This window comes from Leuresthes tenuis, unplaced genomic scaffold (assembly GCF_036924035.1).
Source record: "Leuresthes tenuis unplaced genomic scaffold, fLeuTen1.0.hap1 SCAF_21, whole genome shotgun sequence".
Classification (NCBI taxonomy): Eukaryota; Metazoa; Chordata; class Actinopteri; order Atheriniformes; family Atherinopsidae; genus Leuresthes; species Leuresthes tenuis.
The window spans coordinates 15,295,078-15,313,016 of NW_027325375.1; the positions used below are offsets into that span (position 1 = coordinate 15,295,078).

The window sequence follows — 17,939 nt, forward strand, 5'->3', positions numbered from 1 at the left end:
TCGCCATGTTTTACTGTAGGGATGGTATTAATGAGCTGATGCTCAATGCCCGGTTTGCGCCACACACACAAATGTGAAAGGTGGTCAGATTGTTTGTTCTACATTTCAGAGGATTTTTGCTTCTCTTCCAAGTGCTTTTTAGCAAATTTCCAGCAGGCAGTCATGTTCCTTTTAGTAGGGAATAATTCTGTTAGACCACTCCGAAATAAGGACCCGATTGATGGGAGGGCTGCACTGATGGCCATCCATCTGTACACTGTACATTTCGGAGCACAAAATAATCAAGATCTTATTTATAAGGTATTTATCAATGGCCTGTTGGCTACAAGTCTGATCAAGGTTCTTTGTTCCTGATTATGCAGTTTCGATGAGCAGGTAGATACTGGAAGTCTGTTAATAGGTTTAATTTTGGAGATTAAAGAGCTGCTGCAATGTTCTTGTGAGAGATTAAATAGAGGGTGTGTGTCTTTTAATTTCAGATGCCTTTTTATCAGACACAGGGGGATCCCCTTACAAGTTAATCGAGCATCCCATGGAGCACTGAGAGATGCAGCAGAGTTCATCTGTGAGTGTCACAAGGGTGTAAATTCTTATGTAAATGTGGGTTTTTTTTGTTTTTGTGGAGAACTGTGCATAACATTGTGAAATTTTCAAGGTTAGCCCATATGTGGAAAACTTCCGAAATCCATTAGCCGCTCATAAGAAATGATCTTATCTAATATCTTAAAAATTCTGTATCTAAATATTGCAATGAAGTGTCTTGATAGACTGGCAATGTAGACATACACAAATGAGATATAGCTGCACTTTAATGCTGCGCAGTTATTAATTTTTAACACCATACCACAATAGAAACTGTCGAAGCAGCAAAATAACGTCACACTTTGTACATCATCACAGCAAATAAATGCCCACATCACACATCAGAAAGAGCAAAAATGAAGCAAACAGGATGTATCATATTTGAGATGAATGTTGACAATAAAATTAATTATTTAGAGACTAACAGATTAAGCAGAATGACAGCACTTTACCTGCAATTGTGTTAAGAAACATGAGGTACTCAAAATTGGAGATCTCTCTCCTCTGCCAACGCTGCGTCATGTTGGACGACTTGAAGAGTTGACGTGGGGTGGCCAAGGAAATACGCCTGAGATGCAAACACACGAGCTGAGTGAATTTTTTTTCTTTTATTCATTTTTTGCCATTCTAAGACGGAGTGGGCGAACACCTAACTAAACCTCGTATGTACCTGGCTTGTGGTAGTCCATAACTCGTTCCCACCCCCACCCGTGGAAGGCTGTAGACCACTCTTTTCACAGTGGCCTGGTCGGGGAAGTTAAACATCACAGATGCTGGAGAGGTGACAAGACAAGACACAGTCAGCATGTCAAAAACACACTCATAGCCAATCGTTCACTTAATGCTGTGCTAAATGAGAGGTGCACATCATTCTGAACGAAAAGTTGATCACTGATTTAATTGCATAAGAAGAGCTCTGCAGACTCACTTCTGTTGGCCATAAAAACTTCTAATCCGGTATTCTGCAGGAGGTAACGTCTGGAGAACACGGCTCGGATCTCACTGAACATCCATTTGCCGTGCAAACCCTCTGTGTAAGCCAGAACCTGTCCAGGATGAATGTTCAAAAGTGAAACAATACAAGCACAATTCTGTCCCTCATATTCTAAGTTTTATGTTTCTCTAGAGTCTTTCTGTGCATTCATCTTAAGATTGCTGGCTCTCACTTTAGCGTCCGTCTTCTTGAAAGCAGGATCGTCTTCATCAACTTCAAAGTAGATCTCAGTCGTAGTGATCGAAAGAGTGCCTCGGGCAACCACCACTGGCGCTACCAACTGAGCTGGAGTACTCAGCACCACAGGGCCTGGGGGTGGGTGAAGGCATAATTCAGGTATTATTACTTGAGCTATTCATAAGACGGACTAAAGCTGGCTTATTATACAGAGACGTGAAAAGAATCACAGACAAGTGATGTCAGTTAAGACTGATCATTTATTTGCATTTTTTTGCTTTGCTTGCTGTTGCAATTGAACCGTCAGGCTGAAATTCAGCGAGTGATTACCAGATTAAATAAGGTTAGATTTCGATTAGAATCAGTTTTTCAGTACATGATCACTTCATCTTTGTAAGAGAGATAAATCAGCTGTGGGTTAGTGCAGCTGCGAAAAGTTTTCGAATATCTGACTTGCCTTTGGAGGTAAAAAGTCTTGGATGGAAACGTACTAAAAACAAGAGTTATAGATAGTTCACCGTTTAGCAGGACAGAAACTATGATGCTCGTTTGTGCGTCTTTATGTGTTTACATCTTACCAGCGAGGTTATCAATTTCTTTCTCTTGCAGCAGACTGACAGCATCATCGTCTCCTTCCAGCATCAACTCTGCCTCCGGGTTCTGGGTGACCACTGACTGGCTGCGGAAAGTTTTCTTCGACTTTATACCATCCTCGTCCTCTTCTGTACCTGTTTGAGAGTGTTAACGAGAGTCTTCATGAGAGGGCGTTACAAGCAGGTATGGAATGAGCTCAACGTCTCTGTATCGGTATGGAATACTGACTGTAGTCATCCAGAGCTTTTAGTGAAACATCAGCGTGTGTGGATCCAAAGGCGTTTCGAACAAATCTTCGTCTCCTCCTCAGGTCATCCTCCCAGTAGTCCAGGCGCCAGAAGTCATGTAATTGGCTGGAAACATAAAAGGGAAGGTGCAAACATGAAGAAATTAGTGGTAATTTAGATGAAGATGAAGCTACAAATAACATTTATCTAAGCAACCTCCATAACTAATTTCCTTTGGTGATTATTGGGATAAAGTACAGCAGTATCTCATCCAACTCTGCATGTACCAATAACTAAATTTAGGTTTAAGAAATCACAAAACAATTGACTTATGAAAACAGATAGAAAATGAAAAGCTTAGGTTTAAACCATGCAAGAGCGACTGAGAGTCTTCAATAAGCAGAGCAAAGTTAAAATATTTAATGCCAAAGAACTTGAAGTGAAATAAACATCTTTTTTTTCTTGACAAAGCAAATCAAAACTCTATCCTTATTCCAGAAAAATGTTGCTGAATTGTGCGCCTCTCAGACTGAGGTCAGAGAGCTTTCACAGATGAAAAATGGAACTGGAGCATCAAGAAGTCCCAGCCTTTAACTGCGCAAACAGAATAACGTCACAAAACTACAAAAGTATAAGATAAAGAATCTGCCATAATTGGGGGCCCACTGAAGTAAGCAATTTACTTCATCAACAGTGACATTGAGGAAGACAGACTTCAGATGCCGCACGTCCTCCAGCTCTTTCACATCCTTATTGTAGCTGTGAGCCTGGAGGCAGACCTGCATAATGAGCAATCACAGATTTAATGAGTGTGCATGAGTGTGCTAAATCAGTCTCACACAGCTACCAGGCAGCTTCGATGTTTAGAGCCAACTCCATTTCTTCCTTTGGTTCATATACACGGTAGGATCAGGTTTTGATTGAAAATTCCCGCTTTTTGTTGGTTTAATGCTTCCCTCTTATCATCTACAAAGTCAAAGAACATTCTCAGTGTGCTCGATCTCACAACGTCTTCACTGAAAAGACATGCTTGTGTATAGTAATTGCAAGCTGAAAATGTTCCACGGTACAATCCGACCCACAGTACCCTAGCATGCTCTGCTCACCTCTGTGACATTGTCCCCCATGCTCCATGCTTATTGGTCAGGATGTTGAGGATCTTCTGTTTCAGCTGATTGGCAGTCACATGATCTCTATGCTTAGCAGCGCTGATGAGGTGATCACACATTTTCTCCTCCTCTCTCCGGTCTGCAGCATACTGGGCACAGTTGGACTGAGGATTGGCAGATAAAGAGTTTAACGAGGAACAGAAACGGTCAGATACAAAGCAAGATCCCAGTCAGACATCAGCAGTGCAAAAGCACTGAAGCTTTAGATTGAGAACAATTTACACTTTTCACAACAGGTCGGTGCAGAATTTAAATCTGAAACACTTTTAAGAGACTATCACTGTTTACAGAAAGCTATGAGAGAAAAAAAAAAAAGTCAGCGCATTTATTGTTTACCATCTGTAATATCAGTTGACTTACAGCCACTTCCCATGGCCTACAAATAGCAGCATGACAAACAAAGATGGCACTCTGCGCATTTACCTCAAACTCAGCATGTTTGTGCACATCCTCAGCCCTCTGTCTATTCAGGATGAACTCTGCTTCGTTGGCAACACGCACAATATGATCCTTCATGGCATGACACAGTAGTCTGGCAAAAGAGGGAGAAATATGTGAGAGGCGACAGAATGAAAAAACATGCCACTGATGTCCTCATTTAGAGAAAAAAGTCACCTTCTACTAGATTAAATGTAACAGATTGTTGTACTATTTCAGAAAACACTCATGTATGCAGATGTGCACATCTTCTTATTCCAAGATTCGTACTGATACAGTAACAAAGCACTTATCCAGCACATATCAGCTTTAAACTCTGCACTTCCAGCTGAATACACACACCACCGTGCACTTATCACGTTAAGGCTCTCATTAGGGCACTATTACACCTGACTGTTGTAAAGCACTGACAACTAGAGTTAATAAGTGAATCGCAAGGGCTTGTGTGAAGTGATAATCATTCAGTGTGATGGATTACCTTCCCTCATTGATGAGCTCAATGAAGGCCAGTCCAGCATTCTTCTGAATGGAGTTCTGCCACTCCTGAGTGCACAAAAATAATCGTGCAGATCATTTATATACGTTTTAAGTAAATTTTCTGGAAATCCAGTTCAGAGTTTAAAGATAAAAATACAATGTTTTAGGGTAATGTCATTAATCAAATACCTGGAAAGACAAGATGGTAAATCCAGCCAGAATAAGCACTGTGTGTATAGACTGGTCCATGCATTTGTTACTTCAAGATTGGAATACTGTAATTCTTTATTATTAGACTATCAAAAATTCTGATGAGAACTAACAGGAGAGATCATGCGTCTCCAGTTTTAGCTTCTCTTCATTGGCTCCCTGTTAAATTCAGAATAGGATTTAAAAGTCTCTCATATAAAGCTCTTAATGACCGAGCTCCATCATATCTTAGATATCTCAAGAACTCATTGTTAGATATTTTCCCAACAGAGCACTTTGCTCTTAAACTGCAGGTTTACTTGTGGTTCCCAGAGTTTCTAAAAGCAGAATGGGAGGCAGAGCCTTCAGTTATCAGGCCCCTCTCTGTGGAAGCAGCTGCTCGTTTAGGTTCAGGAAGCAGACACCCTCTCTACCTTTAGGATTAGGCTTAAAACGTTTCTATTTGATAAAGCTTATAGTTAGGGAAGGCTCAGGTGACCCTGAAACATCCCATAGTTATGCTGCTATAGGCACAAACTGCTGGGAGACCTCCCATGATGCACTCACTCTGCTCTCTTTTACTATCCACGTACATACAACATTATTGTTGTCATGTCATTATGTTTCTTTCTTAGCAGGTAGGCAAGGTTTGTTGTCCTCTCTTCCCTGTCCTCTCAACCCCCAGCTGGTTGAGGCAGGTGGCCGCCCTCCCTCAATCTGGTTCTGCCAGAGGTTTCTTCCTGTTAAATGGGATTTTTTCTCTCCACTGTCAGGACGGAGGATTGGATTGAAGAGAAGTTTTGATGCAATCTGTTAGTTTCCTTGGCGAGGCCACTTTTAAAAAAAAAAATTGGCTTTGTATGACTTGGACTAATTTTGAATTCAATAAATTGTATTTGATTGGATTATAACTGGATTACAATGACAATGACTCTAATTGGACTGTATATTTGAAGTGCCTTGAGATGGAATTTGTTGTGATTTGATGCTTCATAAATAAAACTGAATTGAATTGAATTGCTATTCTTCATTCCAATTATTGTTATATCATCAAAGAATGACTGGAGGGAGCTAAGCAACATGTTGTGGCTAATCAGTCTATCAAAACGAAAGAAGTGTAAAGTTGAAAAAAAAAAAAACTATTCAAAAGAAACTGTACAGTTTTATCAGCGTGAACAGTGAACACTCCCACAAAATAGGTGCACATAAAGATGAAGAAGCACATTTAGAATTCTAAGTGTCGATGAGAATGCATCCATCGAAGCATTAGTGAGTGTCTCCTGTTTTTCATGCATAGGGGAGTGGAGACTTCTGAGCAGGATAACAGTGTTGCTGAAAGCCTGAAACTATCAGAGTTCCATTAGCTCCTCTGGCTCTTAAAGCTATCTCCTGTTACACCCCCACCACCCAGAGGATCGATTTCTGGGCTCGAGTACACTCTCCCGGGCTTCTAATGGCAGACAAGGCCGGAGCCAGTGGTAATACTATACATGCTGACGAGCAGCCACCCAGAAGAGTGGAAGGGAGACAAAAAGGAAAGGGAGTGGTGGGACGAAAGGGCAGAGCGGGGAATGGCAGAAGATGAAAGCAGTTGCTACTGAAACACTTTTGAGTTAAAATTGGCCTGAAAAGCAGAAGTGCCTGATGGTGCGAGTGAAGGTGGAGCAGGAAGAAAGAAGAAAAGACAGCAGAGGCTGTGGTAGAGTTGAGGAGAAAAAAAGGACGAGCAAAAGGAAAGAACTTCGAGAACAAGAGCTCTAATGAACCAGAATCCAACAAAACAGGGAGAAGATGGGAGACACTTGAAAGAAAACTGGTCACCCGAACCATCCCAGGAAAGCTCTGTAATGGTGAGTCTCATCCTTGAGTGTGATCCTGTCTTTTTAACATTATTCAGTAAAACTGAGACGCTGTCTTTGAATGCAAGTGAGCTAAATCAGCTGAATAATCTTTGATATTAATCAAGATGTGAGGTTTGAATGATTTATTCATTTTTCAAGGTAAAAATGGTTTAAGAAAATTAAGAACATGTTTTTCGGCCTTGATATTGCTGAGGAACAATTATATCGGAATAATGGGTATACAGTCATATTATATTACATCTGCAATGCGCTCATTACGGAGTCAGCCCTGCTTTACGGGGCAGATCAATAACTCCACAGCTTCCTGTGTGGGTTAAGCATTGCCAGTCATAACAGGTATTGCAAAACAAACAAAAAATCAGAATGAGTTCGAAAAGGGACACACTGAACACAATCATTCAGGCTTTGACCAAATGGATCTTAAGAGTGAGGGCAGTGCAAAGACCGACAGGCGATGGGTCACCAACCTGAGAACAGAGCAACATTACGAGCTCCACCACGGATGTGCTGGACTTCATACACACCAGACCTGCAGCACAGACACAAACGGCACAGTCAGGAGGCTCTTTTTATTTTTCTGCGGCTCAAACAAAGTCATCATTGCGAGACAAAAATATCATCAAATAAGTTACTGAAGTGTCAGAGGTTTCTGCAGTGGTATACAGTCATCATAGTCAAATTCATTAAAAGCATGCTACAGGACAGACAAGAACAGCTGAGAATAAGAGGAAGGAGGGAGAAGGAGGAGGAAAGTGAGAAAGGAAGGAGACAAAAACTCAACACTCAGACAGTGGATCACAAAAACAGGACACCAGGAAGCAGGTGGGTACAGAGAGGTCTGCAAAACACTCTGAAATTCAAATAATTTTAATAATAATTGTAATCTCATCTAACAATATTGAAATGCCTATCTAGCTAATTTGAAAGTGTAAGATACTGACTTCATACCTGCTTGGCAAATGAGTGAAGCAGCCACGTCAAAGACACACATTCACTCAGTCATCCTCACACAGCCACACATCCACTTCACTCTCAGTCTTACTCTCACACAGACATTGCAGTGAAGGACAGTGAATGAGGAGACTCCACAGAGAGACGCCATTTAGAGGAAAAGGAGCCGTGTACAGCACCTGTACCTTCTATGAGCAGTTCCTGCCCATGGCTACCCAGCAGCGTCCTGGACAAGAAGGGAGCAAAGTCCACAAAAATCTCCCTCAGCAGGGGGGCCACCTTCTCCAAAGCTCGCTCCAGCTTGGTGGTGATGCTGCGGAAGAAACAAGCGAGAGAAAAAGTGAGAGGAAAAGGAGTGAAAATAAAATAAGCAACATACAAGATGAGGGTAAAAACTCAGGGGATATACGGTGGGTGAGAAAGAGAGCAAGAAAAACATGCATGAAAAGTAATTAGCAGGGACAGGTTTGAACAAGGGAGGAAGTAAAGAGTAGGAAAAATAAGGCAGATGAGAGACATAGAAATAGGTGTGAAATGGACAAAGACACACACAAAAAATGACAGAACCTGAAATATGCTTAATCTGGGTTAGTACTGGCAAGAAAGGGTTGATGGTACTGCGGTTTTAAAGCTACTTGGAGAGCTATTCAACTCAGCATTGTGGAATGAGTGAAGCAAGAGCACTAAAAGCTAAACCTGAAAGAAATATCTTTTAAAAATGCAAAATGCATCCAGATACTGCATTGCATCTTGACTTGCCTTTTATATGCTGCAAAACTATGCTAGTCCCTTTTAATGTGCATAGAGAAACTACTGTGCATTTCGCCCTGAGGATTCTGGTAATCCATTTCCTCAGTCTGATCTAATTTGTTTCCCCTCATATATTCATGATGAACAAACAACTGACAATAAGGTTCTGCCGTGATCGTATTTTAAAGAAACAATATGTTAAGTCATAGTAAAAACTACTCTCGTTCAGTTCTCCGGTTTCTATGTATGTGGACATAAAAAATCTATCTGGTTGTTATCAGGCTGTAAAACAAGGTAAATACAACCTGAGATGAGCAACAACGCAGGACACATACTGTCATAATTTACTAAAATAAAAAATTTACGCGAAATGCAGACGCAACTTGTGGAAAATGAAGTACACCTTAGGATTCAATAATATTAGCAGCAAAAACTTTTTAATAATTTAGGACAAAGGTAATAATTTTCAGTATGATGTTATCAGTCTCTCACATCACTGTGGAGGAATTTTGGCCCACTCTTCTTTGAACATTGTTCCAGTTCATTCAGGTTCCAAAGCACCATTTATGCACAGCTGTCTTAAGATCCAGCCACAGCCTTTCTGTTGGGTTGAGGTCTGGACTTTTGATTGGACCACTGCAACACCTTGATCCTTTTCTTTTACAGTCATTCTGTTGTGGATTTGCTGCTGTGTTTGAGATCTTTGTCCTTTTTCATGTACCAATTTCAGCCAAGCTTTAGCTTTCGGACAGGTGGCCTCACATTTGACTTTAGAATAGATTGGTATACAGAGGAGCTCATGGTGGACTCAGTGACTCAGTTTATGCTTATATAGTGTGTTTGTTTTTTGCTGCTGTACATAATAGCCAAAAATATCCATTTGGCCTCATCTGTTCAAAGAACATTGCTCCAGAAGTAATTTGTTAAAATGCAACTTTGCAAACTTAAGCTGTTCTGCCATGTTGTTTTTTCTTTTTAAGAAGAAGATGCTTTCTCTTTTTGAAAACTTTAAAAAAAAAGCCAAACTTTTTCAAATTGTACTTTCATCAACTTCAACATTTAACATGCTAACTGAGGTTTGTAGAGTCTGCGATGCACAGTAGCTCTTGGGAAATTAATTAGTTTCTCTGATTAATTCTCATATTTTGGGATTAGCTTGTGTGGTCGTCTGTTAAGTGTCTTGAAAGTTTTCCACTTGAATAATCTTTCTTACTGTAGAATGATGGATTCCAAATTGTTTAAAAATGGCCCTATGACCCTTCCCAGATTGATGGGCAGCAACAACTGCTTCTTTAAGATCGCTGCTGATGTCTTTTCTCGTTGGCACTGTGTTAACAGATATGTGAACGGCCAAAACTTCTGCTTTTATAGTGCTGCTCACACTTACTGATGATCACTTCATCAACTCTTCTCTATAAGAACACTTTTCATGTAGAAAATGTTTTTGTAAAGACATATGATGACAGGGTGTAATATTTTACTTCATATGTTGTTGTTAATATCTATTTACCTAATTTTAAGAACAGGTGTGTACCGGATAATTTTTTTTATAATGCCCTGATACATGAAACTTTAGAATTAAAAGAGGGTGTACTTTCATTTTCACACAATTGCACTGCTGCTAGGATCTGCACAATTTATAGATGTAGAACCTAAGGGAACGAAAACGTGATTCTAACTTTTCTAAGTGAAAGAAAAAAAGGAAAACAAAGGCGTCAATGCTTTGTAATCTGATCTCTTTTTTTCCCTAAGTGTTGTACACAGGATTTTTCATCCCAGACACAGTAAATCTATTAATTTAATGTAATTTATAGATCCATCTGTCTATTTAATAAACCAATAAAACTAGATTAAATAAAGAAATTTAAAAAAACAGGAAAGATTTTTTGGAGAAGAATTTTTTTTTCAAACTGTCATTATGTAATAAACAGAGGAGAGGAAACACATTAGACCAAAATTAGATAAATGGATCAACAGAAATTCTTTGGGCCTCCTTTATAATGAGATGAAAGAAAAAACAGACAAAGTGTGTCCATAATTTTATATCACAGCAGACTAACATATGAAGCTGTGATGGCAGTTAGGTTCATACTTGTGTCCTTTTAAGCATGGGATTTCTGGCTGAAAGGACACTCATGTGTCCTTTTATCTATGTATTTGTTTTAACCTGTTGATGGTATCAGATGAGTGATATTTGCAAAAGCTGCAGTAAGGGTTAAAACAATCTGAGTTGGCATTTAGGGTTAGTGTGTGAAGACAACCATGCAAGAAGTTACAGACTAAACTGTGTTATTGTAAAGGTGTGAGAATATAATCTGCTGGCCTAAAACAAAAGTGCAACAAACTGTCATCTTGCTGAAGCAAGAAGGTCTGCCCTTCCTTGCAAGGTGTACTGGGAACATTTAGTAGTTGCTAGGCATAGCGGAGAGTGTGTGGTGGAGGTGGGGCAGAAGGAGGGGCATGGGGACAGGACGAGTATCTCCTTGCCTAAAACACTGTCCTGCATCTCGGGGAGCTGCCTGGAAGCCTGCCAGAGAGCTAAAAGACTTGAGCTCAGGGGGCGTCTGACCGCTGCGCAGCGCACACTGCGCCACCTCACAATAGGCACTGCAATACAAACCACACATTCAAAAACACACTTACAGACATGCACACTGATTAAGGTGCATAAGCACCGAAACACACCCACCCACTCTAATGTGTGTGCACCTTTATCTGCTAACATTGAAAGAAATGTTCAGAGTACAAGTTGATACAAAGTTTAAATTAATAACTTTCTCTTTTAAGGCCATTTCCTTATTTGTAAAAGCTTTGTCCTATATTCTATTGGTGACTCTAATACAGTGTGCAAACTAAAACAAGACACAGATTCACGTTAATGACAATTTCATTTACATGTTCTCTGAAGTGCTGGTGGAGTCGCATTCTACTGTATAATATAAATTAGGACATTAAAACACAACCGCCATGCCAGTGATGAAGAGTGCCGTAGTGTTGGCTGAGTGAGATGTGTTAGTGGTGTGTGTGCATGACAGCATCAAATAAGAGCGACTGAAGAACTGATAATATTAGCCAATATCTAGCCTGAAAGTGAGATGACTTTGAGAACTCATGTTTCATTTCCTTTCACAGAAGGCATCCGACCTTCTTCCTGCTGAAACGGATTTTCACTCAGTTTAGTCTGAGTCAATGCTATTACAGTAACGTTCCTAATTAGGGAAAGGTTGGATACAATGGTTGAAACAATCATTTTTGTAACAAACCAAGATGGCAGGAGCTGATGCAAAATTGTCTTTTGACCTGGTTATCAAGTGAGCACTTGATAGAACTTGGTGGTTTATTTAAAAGGTATTTTTTTTAACATTTAACATTTTGTCTCTTCACGCTTGTTCCTCCGACTGGTTGTAGGTTTATTCAGTTCTGACAAAACGTACTGAGCACTGCGTCTGTCGATAATAGACACCAAAAATGATTTTCAAAATCTACGTCTCCTGCACATTTGTCTGGCGATGCAATTCTACACTGAAAAAAGGAACAAACTTTAATGAATTGCTTCAGTTGGTAGCAAGCAAATGAATTGAGTTCATCCAAAAGGACAAAGGGCAATTTTCCAGTTAAGTGAATCCGCAAAATTATACTGCCATCACCAATTCAGTAATTAAATGAGATTCATGTGCAAAAACTAATTTATATCAATTACAGCTCAAAACTCTTTTACAGTCTATGTATATACTGCACGGTAGGGATGCAATTATCTTGCATTTAATTAATTAAATGTGACTTTCCACAACTCACAGACTATGAATGCAACAACTGTGGCATCACCCACTGACGCCTCAACTTTAGTATCTTAGTTGCCATCTTGCTGGCTGATTATTTTATCAGGACATAGGATTCTTTCGCATCTCCAAAGATCCTCAAACAACTACTGTGACTGATTGGTATTTGTTACTTAAGGCTGGAAAAAGAAATCTAGGCGCACCCCTGACACCAACAGTTCTTCTTCAAAAAAACTCATTTAACTTTCGATGTCAGTAATGATTTTTTAAGTGAACTGTGAGCGTTCTTTGGGAAGGATGAAGGGACTGGAATGACGTGGAAAAGGGACAGGCACACAAGAAAGCAGACAAATCAACATGAACAAAATCCAAAAGGAGGAAAAAAAAAGAAAACGTGGGAGGAAACTGAGTGATTGAAAAGATTGGAGATGGTGAGAGCATGCACCTCATATTCTCCATGGTGTCCTCTGGCATGGGAGCCACTGTCTGCACTGCTGGCAGATTCTTACTAGTCGCACCATTAACAAATGATGAGGAGGAGGAGGATGATGAGGAAGCAGAATCTGTGGCTCCTGGATAAGGCAAAGAGACAGGGAGGAAAGTGATGAGAAATAATACATAAATCATCAATCAAGCATGGAAACATTTTGTATGCAACATTGTATGTATATTAGTATTAGTAACAACAAACAAATTCAATTTGGACTGTATTTCACTGGACATACTCATGCTCGTCTTCTGGCAATGGTTTGTGAAAATAGCTTTGTAATCAATATACAGAATCGATTCCAAGGAAGAAATCCTCCTTCTTGTCCATTATGTATATATAACATATATATACAGCACAATATGCCCATTAGGCTGACAGAGAGTTGAATACAAATAAATTTAGCCACAATGCATGTCAGCTGATGTCTATTTGTATCTCACGTTGTTAACATACACTTGTATTTTTTTTTTTCTCTTCATCTCTTCTTGATGCAGGGAGTGTTAATTGAGAGCAATGTAAACTTGCACCTCATAGATTTGCTGTGATGTATGAAACCTCATTCATCTGGCCCCTAATAGACTAAAGCTAATCCTCAAAAGATCTCCAGGTTCACAGTGAAATTAAGGATTTAAGACAAGAAACTCGTTCCTGCTTTATTGAGCAGACTTTGAGTTGTGGAGTTACACAAAGTCTCTGTCATTCTGCAGATCTCTGTTGGCTACGTCTCATTCTACACACTGAACAGTGACAGTGCAGAAAAACCTAAAAGATATAGACATAGGTTTGAGGAGAAAGTATATTTATGACTGCACCATCTGTGTGTAATCTCCCACCTGTAGTGTTGATCATGCTCTTGGGTGTTGCTGTTGCAGCAGCAAAAATGTTTGGTGTGCTGCCTGCAGTGGCTGCTCCACTGGTGGTGGGTGTGCCCACTGTGTTGACTGACAGGCTGCCAGGTGGTGGCTTTTTCACTGGAACCACAACACTCCTGTAAAAGATAAGACACAAAGGTATTAGGCAAACTGACACACTACTGTGATATACTGGCTTGTGTCAGCCCACGTCTGCAGTGTGTGGCGACATGAACAGACAGTTGTGACTTCAGCTGCCATTGAAGTCACAACATCAGATGGACCAACTATCCACTGTTGGTTTGGTACCATAGCAATAAAAAGAGCACGTCTTTGCCTGTTGTTAAATTTTTTGAAGCAAATTAATTATTCATAGTTTAGTTGTCGTATGCATAAGCTGTTTATTCACAAATCTTTTTAAAATTGGACACTTTGTATAGAGACAGGACTCAGACATAGATGTCTCCACGTCACAAGAGCTTCTCTAAAAATGACCTTTCTAAATGAAAATATATACAGTTAAATGAAATTGGTATGGTGCGCATATAAATGTAAAACGCATGGGCATTACAGCTGTGACTGTTAAAAACAGATATCTGAGCAGACATCCCTATTATTAAAACGAAGATAATTAGATTTTTTTTCAGTGGAGAGATATTTGTAATTTACATGAGAAGATGGATTAGATATATCAAGCCTATCTGAAGACAGATTTGTTACATGTTGTGGACATAGATGTTGGAGATGGATGCCGAGCAGCATCAATGATCAATTATGCACAGTGTCCTCAATCAATAACTTAGCTCTTAGAGACTGTGACAGATCAGGATCGGAGAGACTAATTGATGCGCAGGAGATTGCAGCACGTTATCACTTATTGGGCAGTCTGTGTAATAAAAGTCTGGACAAAAGGCATTAATCTAAACCTCTTTGTAATATAGGTGATGAATCTATGGGTATGGCTGTGATGGAAAATAGCAGGTAAACCGTATCTGTCCGTATCTGTATTGGCAGTAATTGGCAATAATAACTGATAACTGATAATAACTGATGGATGTGGAAGACTGAGCTGACTGCTGTTTCTCTACCTGTTTTATGCACCTTTTATACCAAACAGAAGCTGGACTCACCTGTCAAATGAGTGGAACTGCATGGGCAGCATTGGATGTGTCTTCAAGGCAGGGTCTGGGTGATAGGGCGTTGGGCCGGACTCCTGTCCCAACTCTGCGCCGTCAATGGGAGCCGCCACCAAGCTCTTCAGGATCTCCTGCATTTTGATGAAAGCAACAAACCTGGTGACCTACGTAATGTGACACTAGTAAATTTGGTTTCCATTAGGCTTTAATGTCCCTTATGCCGCAAAACATTATGCCTCTGAAAGATTCTAAGAAACAAAAAGAAGCTTAATATTTTATGTGAGCAGGGACCTATAAATGTACTATCGATGTGAAAAGCATGCGTGCTTTAATACAACATAACTACAAATGTGAAATAAGCATTATGAAAAGATATTGGTTTCATTCTTATTATTCAACTACAATGAAACAGCTCGATACACAGAGGTAGCATGATTATTAATAAGGATATGAAAGTGCCTAAGGAGACCTCACTACTATAGGGTACATGACAATTAGAAATTCTATAACTAGAATGTACATATTAAAGTATACTGCACATTGGATGTTCACAGAAGAAATATCTTAATATACATATTGAATAGTGTTTTTATAGTATTTGAACATATCTAAGCAGTCTGGACTGAATGATGATATCAATTGCCGACCTTAACGTTGATGCCTTTGTTTGTTTGACTGATGCTGGAGATGGACGAAGGCGGGCCTTGGTTGGAGTTGGGGTTGGAGCTGGGGTTGTGGGGAGAATCTAGTAGGCTCTCCTGTGACCTCTGAACATCAGACGACAGACTGCACAACAGATCTGTACCTCCTCCCCCACTTCCTCCTCCTACGCCTCCCATGTCTCTGTCTCTGTCTCTATCCGTCTCTCTCCCCACCAGGCCTAAGCCAAGCCCCAGACCCATCTCCGAGCCATTCAAGGATCCAGCCACATGGCCCTCCTCTCCGATGCCCGAGTCTGTGTGGGGGAGGCCAGCCCGCGGAGAGTCATCCACTGGGGTGGGGGTCTGTTTGTCACGATCTGAGAAGGCGCTGGATGGGTGTTCTAGGTCAAGGAGACACGAATAAAGGATTAAATCTCCCTTTTTGTTTTAAGATATAAATGATTGTAGAATTGCACAAAAACAATCTCTATGACCAGCAATTCTACAAGGTATTTTTCCAAGATTTCATTTTTTGCCATTTCTCCTTGTTTGTGTAATGCTGCTCATACTTCCTCTCCCTCCCTTTTTAGTTTGAATAATTTCATATCCTTGATAAATGTATTCTACTTTGCCTGGAGTCGGTGTTCCCGCCAACCTTACAATGATGAGTCATTGCTGAGCAATCCAAGATGATATTGCAGCAAAATGAAAAAACGAGAATCACCTGTACTGGTTGGGGAGTTTATCTCTTGGCGGATGCTTCTTCCCGATAGGCTGGTGGACCTGCCAATCTCACGCTGGGGTTCCAAAATATCCCGGTACTTGGACACCATGAGAACTGAGATAAAGTAAACGACTGCCAGCGCAAGAAACTGAGCCTGCTTACTGTCATCCTACAGCAAAACAACACAAGCGCAAAGAAATTTCAGTCAAAAAACACTTTTAGCACTGTATCCGTGACCAAAAAAATGTTTTAGATGCTAAAAATACACAAACACACATCCTTACCACGTCTCTGAAAACCACAGCTCGAAGACGATTGATGTCTACATCCTGCAGAAGTCTGTCTGGATCCTGCTAAGAATAGCGTATAAAACATTAATAGCGAGGTGTCATACATATGTATGTTTCTGTGTCTGGCTGTAAGTGTTGCAGGACGTCGTGTATTTCATTTTGTGTGTGTCTGGTACCTTGCTGGCAGTGGAGGCACTGTGGAGGCTGTCCTGCGACTTGCAGCTGGTTAACGAGGACTTGCAACTCCGATCTCTCTGTCTCTGCCTGCACTCCAGGCAGTTCCTAACTGCCACACAGCATACTGATTTACGCAGAGAGGAAACATGTGAGTATCATATAATGGCTACTACCACAACAGAAGTGATCAATATTTTCATCAGTGATTTACATGCGGCTTAGTTTGACGGTTTATTCCTCAGCCAATACAAGAGGTGAGGTGGAGGTATGAGATCAGAGCAAGTTATGTGTCTGACAAACAGTCAATTTTGATATTGAAGTGTTTTTATATGATGTTTCTTGCACTGCCTGTTCTCAAAAGATTACTATTTGCCACAACAAAAGAACATCTATTTTAAAAGTGGTCTTCATCCAGCACAGCACCCTTAGCTCAGGGGCATATTTTAACTTTCTGTCTGATGCTCTGGTTTCTTTAAATTAAAATTTTAGCAGAACAAATGGAGAACAGTGGGTGGGTCGTGATCAGCCCACAGGGGCTGACCAACCGAAGCAGAGTGGACTTTGGCATTAAAAGAGGGAAGCCTTTACTACAGTTTTTACAAGAAATGCAGAGAAATACAGGAACAAAAGGCATCGCACCAGCCGATTGGTCAGGACTTTAAAATGACAAGATAAGGCAATGGACAAGGATGTTGTGTCCTCCATTTGCACTTCGAGTTCTTTGGTTCTAACACAGAAACAAGAGAGTCACTGATGACTTGCTCTTTCATCAGCAAACAGTGCAAAACCCCCAAAAATATAAGCTACTATAAAAACAACTAATTTGTATATTTGACACCCTGAAGCCCCCATGTGTCCAGTATCTTTGAGAAGCACTACTTAAACAGCCGACGATCAAAACACAACCATTTTATGTCAAATGGCTAAAGAGTCATTGTTTGCAATGTACTACATAAAACTTTAAAAGATTGTCAATCTGGAGAGTGTTACTCTGCCTCTGGATCTTCTAACATCCCTGCCTAGTACAAGTACAGTTGGTGCACACGATATTATGAAGAAGTTTAACAGTTAGACTCAGGGATCATATGATACAAGAGACTTTCTCTGTGCTGGATAATGAGTCATACTGTAGGTCAAATGTGTAATCAGGGACTGACTGACCTCATCAATGCCTTGCACTAGATGTCAAAACAGAGGAGTGTTTCAAACAGGTCACTTGAATGTAAACAATGAATACTTGTCTGCATAGAACCGGCGCCATAGAGAGACAAAGAGCCGCTGCTCATGCATTGTGACAAACAAATGGTAGGAGCTGAGGAGGGATACTGCTGCTTGTACTATTTTTTAAATGAAGTTGTTTTCCAGTTAACACTTCTATTTTTAAAACATATTTCAGGTCAAATCTTTTTTTCTTTTTTTTTTGGTCCTATGCGAGTCAATG

At 40.3% G+C, this 17,939-nt stretch overlaps 1 protein-coding gene across 17 annotated transcripts in view; it reads right to left on the reverse strand.

Moving 5' to 3' along the window:
• nbeaa (neurobeachin a) overlaps positions 1-17,939 on the reverse strand; it is a 91,840-nt gene that overhangs the window by 8,234 nt on the left and 65,667 nt on the right. For 4 of the 17 annotated variants that reach the window (XM_072374983.1, XM_072374982.1, XM_072374976.1 and 1 more), the window contains 19 exons: positions 16,498-16,622; positions 16,316-16,384; positions 16,032-16,200; positions 15,314-15,708; positions 14,661-14,797; positions 13,513-13,667; positions 12,635-12,761; positions 10,898-11,017; positions 7,846-7,973; positions 7,177-7,238; positions 4,660-4,724; positions 4,167-4,275; positions 3,681-3,847; positions 2,576-2,700; positions 2,332-2,481; positions 1,749-1,885; positions 1,511-1,628; positions 1,253-1,355; positions 1,035-1,150 (listed from right to left, as the gene is read on the reverse strand). In XM_072374983.1, the coding sequence (XP_072231084.1) occupies positions 1,035-1,150; positions 1,253-1,355; positions 1,511-1,628; positions 1,749-1,885; positions 2,332-2,481; positions 2,576-2,700; positions 3,681-3,847; positions 4,167-4,275; positions 4,660-4,724; positions 7,177-7,238; positions 7,846-7,973; positions 10,898-11,017; positions 12,635-12,761; positions 13,513-13,667; positions 14,661-14,797; positions 15,314-15,708; positions 16,032-16,200; positions 16,316-16,384; positions 16,498-16,622 (2,577 nt within the window). Of the gene's footprint in view, positions 1-1,034; positions 1,151-1,252; positions 1,356-1,510; positions 1,629-1,748; positions 1,886-2,331; positions 2,482-2,575; positions 2,701-3,680; positions 3,848-4,166; positions 4,276-4,659; positions 4,725-7,176; positions 7,239-7,839; positions 7,974-10,897; positions 11,018-12,634; positions 12,762-13,512; positions 13,668-14,660; positions 14,798-15,313; positions 15,709-16,031; positions 16,201-16,315; positions 16,385-16,497; positions 16,623-17,939 lie in introns of all 17 variants that reach the window. The other 13 variants (XM_072374978.1, XM_072374977.1, XM_072374975.1 and 10 more) reach the window with 5 other exon arrangements.